The sequence below is a fragment of the Chaetura pelagica genome, unplaced genomic scaffold (genome assembly GCF_000747805.2).
Source record: "Chaetura pelagica isolate M959 unplaced genomic scaffold, ChaPel_1.0 scaffold121, whole genome shotgun sequence".
In the NCBI taxonomy this organism is placed as follows: domain Eukaryota; kingdom Metazoa; phylum Chordata; class Aves; order Apodiformes; family Apodidae; genus Chaetura; species Chaetura pelagica.
The window spans coordinates 1,227,908-1,231,945 of record NW_009954546.1 but is presented as its reverse complement, the minus strand read 5'-3'; the positions used below and the strand labels follow the sequence as shown (position 1 = coordinate 1,231,945).

General features: G+C 40.8%; 1 protein-coding gene across 1 annotated transcript in view; it reads left to right on the top strand.

Annotated features, from left to right (window-relative positions):
* The window catches only part of SETBP1 (SET binding protein 1), a 271,244-nt gene that overhangs the window by 255,213 nt on the left and 11,993 nt on the right, over positions 1-4,038 (top strand). The window contains exon 6 of the mRNA XM_010005038.1: positions 3,493-4,032. Within this exon, the coding sequence (XP_010003340.1) occupies positions 3,493-4,032 (540 nt within the window). The remainder of the gene's footprint in view (positions 1-3,492; positions 4,033-4,038) is intronic.

The following is a 4,038-nucleotide window of genomic DNA, read 5'->3' as shown; positions in this document are numbered from 1 at the left end:
GTAGGGAAATAACTGTGCCCAGGCAGCAAAGCATCCTGCTGCTCCGTCCCCAGCGCCTTGAGGTTGCCATCATCTTGTATCCTCTCTGTAGGACTACATTCCCTTTTAGGAATGCATACATAGTGATACTATTTCCCTCCTCATCTTCAAACTCCTTTAGATTAATTCCACCAGATAAAGAAAGAAGAAAATCTTCCTCCCAAATCAAATTTTCCATGTGCAAACAGTAAAGTACATGCAGGAAGAGAACAACAAAGCCTAAAAACAATGCAGACCAACTTGGGCCCAGAGTTGGGCAGGGTCTGTCTGGATAAAAGGGAAAAGATTATTACCTTGCTTTGGGTTTCAGCAGAACAGTATATTACATAGCAATATAGCAAAATATTTTCTATTCAAGATTGCTCACCAAGAGCTTCCAGATGAGTTGATAACACCTAATGGCTCTCACTTCAATAGTGGATTATTTTGGCAGATCTCCCTGATACTTTGTCATATGCACACCTCATCAAATCTTCCCCCTGCAGACTCATCAGGCTCTTTTCCTCATGGTCTCCATACTCCAAGTTTAGAATCAGATGTCCCTGATTCTCAGTAGTCAAAATAATATTGGTTTTCCCAATATCTCCTTTAAAAAACTTGACTTGAAAGCCTATTACTTATTCAGTACATGCATTTTGACTATTGGCAGACTATGTAATACAGTCTGTCTGCTTGCAGAGGTTTAGGAGAAGTATCTAAACAATGTGAAGGAAGACACCGAGAGGGATATTCAGCTTAAAGATTTACATGTGAGTAAAAATAAATACATGTATCTGTCCGCATAATTAATTTTGGAAAACTAGAAAGTTTGGCAGAAAACAGATGCCTGCCTTTACTGTACTCAAGCACTGTCTACTCACTACTGAGCTCCACTTAGAACACTCAACCTTGGTGACTGGACCTCTACAGTGCCTAAGACATGATTGAATTTGGCAGGGTGGACAGGAGATCTGTCCCTTCCTTATCAAGTATCAGGGAGTCACAAGCATGTCTATGGTGACCTTAACTTGTATTGAGCTCCCATTTCAGAAACAAAGGTCATCCTCTACAGACCAGATCTCTACTGACTAGGATGGAGTGACAATACTAAGCTGCAGAACAAGAAACTACAGATAAATCTAAGAAAAGACAAATCATTTGCTGATACCTGGCTAATGCTTTCCTTCACATTTGATTCCTATCCTCTGGCTTACTTTCCATCCAATGAAAGTTGAGAGCAATGACAAATATCCTGATTTCACTGTTAATCTTGCAGCTTTTCCAGTACTTTTCTGAAATTCCCAGCTTCATGATTTCCATCATCAACTGAAAAAAATAAACTTTGCTTTCTGGGGAAAAAAAAAATGCATCTTGAATATGGGTATTTTAAAAACTTAGTTTTGAAAATGTGCCCTCACAATAGTAATAAAAGGTAAAAGATGGACAACAAATATGAAGACTGTGCAAAATGTTTGATTTCTTTTATATTCTGACCTTAAGTTATTCTCAGGATCTTGGAGTATCTTCCCAAAGGAGTTGAATACTTAGGGCTCAAAATATTGGAACTATATGTGTCTATCATCAGTGAGATAAGATGAGAGTAATCATTTTGCATAACAGGGATATAACCTTTTTTTGATCAGCTGACTGAGAAATAACTGTCTGCCACTTGGCCTTAGGGCATTTGCATCCACACTCTTTAAGGGTGACCTACTTGAGAGGGACTTTGTGCAACTAATTAGCTTATCCTGAGCAACTTGGATGTTCAATTTCCTTTCTCTTTTTCTTTGGTACCAAAATGACTGCATTCCTCTTTTCTTTTGTCCTCTGTGAATCACCAACTGCAAGAGGGTTTTAGTTTTTCTTCTTTTTTTTTTTGTGCTGGGAGTGGGTTACATATGGAAAATGTATTTTGTTTTGTAATTAATGAAAACCAGACTTTGGGAAGTTGGCCATCCAGGTCTTTATTTATAAGAAAGCATATGTCTGTGTTTTGTTTATGACTCACTCCTACTTCTTGCATTGTAACTTGGGTTTGTTTACGCAAGCTCTTTGCTGAATCCAAGCAACATGTTGGTATAAGAGCCAGTAATTTATGTTCTCCGAGCGGGAGGGACAGTGAGTGAGGTTTGTATGCTGAATCTGTTATAGCCCATAGTGAGCAGGAAGAGAATCTACCACTTGACAGCTCCTGGTTATCTACAGAAAATGCTACAATAGCAACTTTATTTAAACTACTGCTAGAAGATTAGCCTGTTAGCCATGAAGGGAGTGATAACCCCTATATGAACCTTTCTCTAAATCTTGGCCGCTCTGGAAATTTCAAGGATTTCAAACCCAAATGAGTGTTTGACAGTCAGGTGAAAATTAAGTTTGCAAGAAGATGTGGGCTGAGGTTAATTTAGTGGGATGTTTTATTCTTTAATGAAAAGAAATTCTGAACTCCATAATTTCTTTTTCCAGCAGGGCAGAACGATTATGTTAGGAGGAAAAGGAAGCAGCAGTTATTGCAATAGCAGAATTAATGCATTCTGTTTCTCTCACAAAGGGGTAGTTACTTATAATCCATGTGCAAATCCTGAGCTCTGAACAGATGCCATGTTCAGTAAAGGACAATGAGACAATTAAAAAAAAAACAAACAAGCAAGGTCTTGTGTCCTAAGCAAAGCACCAGGAGCCAAGAAATGCTGGGTACTCTTTCCAGCTCTGACAATGACTCACAATGTGACCTTGGCAAGAGACTTAACTACTTTGGACTTCATTCAGATCTAAAGTAAGTGATCTGAACCAGGAGTAAGCTTAATTTAGGGACCATTAAAGTCAATTATATGACTGAGTAGTTTCAACTGGTGTCTGCAGAAATGATAGCAAAGAAACTCAGGCAGGGGGAATGAATTTGCCACAGGTGAAGTGACCCACACAGCTTGTGTCCCCCTCGTGCCAATGGGTTCCATAGCACACACTTCTGTACTAACTGGCATCTATGGCAAGAATTAAAGGCTGGACTGAAGATACCAGGAATATATGTTTGAAGTACAGGAATTTTAATAGTCATGGTGGGTCAATATGACAGCTTTGCTAAGCAGCCCTTCCTTCTCTCCCACTAGAGGTTTAGAAGTGAGAATGAAGCCAACCCATGGTAAAATGTTTCTGTAGAAAAGCTTTGTTGTTTTAGAAGAGGAGAGAAATGCAGAGAAATCTCTGAAGACTGCTTAATAGTCAAAGCTATATTTTAATGTAGGACAGTAAAACAGGAGGTAACAACAATTCTTCTGTGTCTGTAGTAATCTTTTAATGTTCTTTTAGTTGCTTTTCTATGCAGAGTCCTTCTTGCAGCCATCAATTCTTCAGCAGTTGCATTCAGTCTACCGAGCTTGAAAGCATCTAGTCTTCATGACACAGAAAGTGTGCAAAGGAAGGTTTCCATTCACTGTTGTTAGACCTACCCCTGTTTCTGTTCTTTTCTCCCAACAGCCAGCCCTCCACTGAAAAAAAGGTTCAAGCGCCGTGAAATTGAAGCAATCCAGTGTGAGGTGCGCAAGATGTGCAACTACACCAAGATCCTGTCCACGAAGAAGAACCTGGATCATGTGAACAAGATCCTGAAAGCCAAGAGGCTGCAGAGACAATCAAAGACAGGCAATAACTTTGTCAAGAAGCGGAGGGGGCGTCCTCGGAAGCAACCCCTCTCCTTTGATGAAGACTCCAGAGACCAAATGCCCGTTCTGGAAAAATGTGTTGACCTTCCCAGCAAAAGAGGTCAGAGACCGACACTCAACCCTTTGATCTTGGAGCAAACAGCCACTCAAGATACAATCATGGCCACCATCGAAGCTGTCATACACATGGCTCGAGAGACGCCACCTCTGCCACCTCCTCTTCCTCCTCCTCCACCTCCTCCACCTCTCCCTCTGCCCCGTACACCCAGGCTTGGGAAAAGGAAAAGCAAATCTCCGCAGGAGGAAGAGGAGGATGTGAAAGTGAAGCGGCACCGGAAAGGCAGAGGGAATGAAAGCGAAG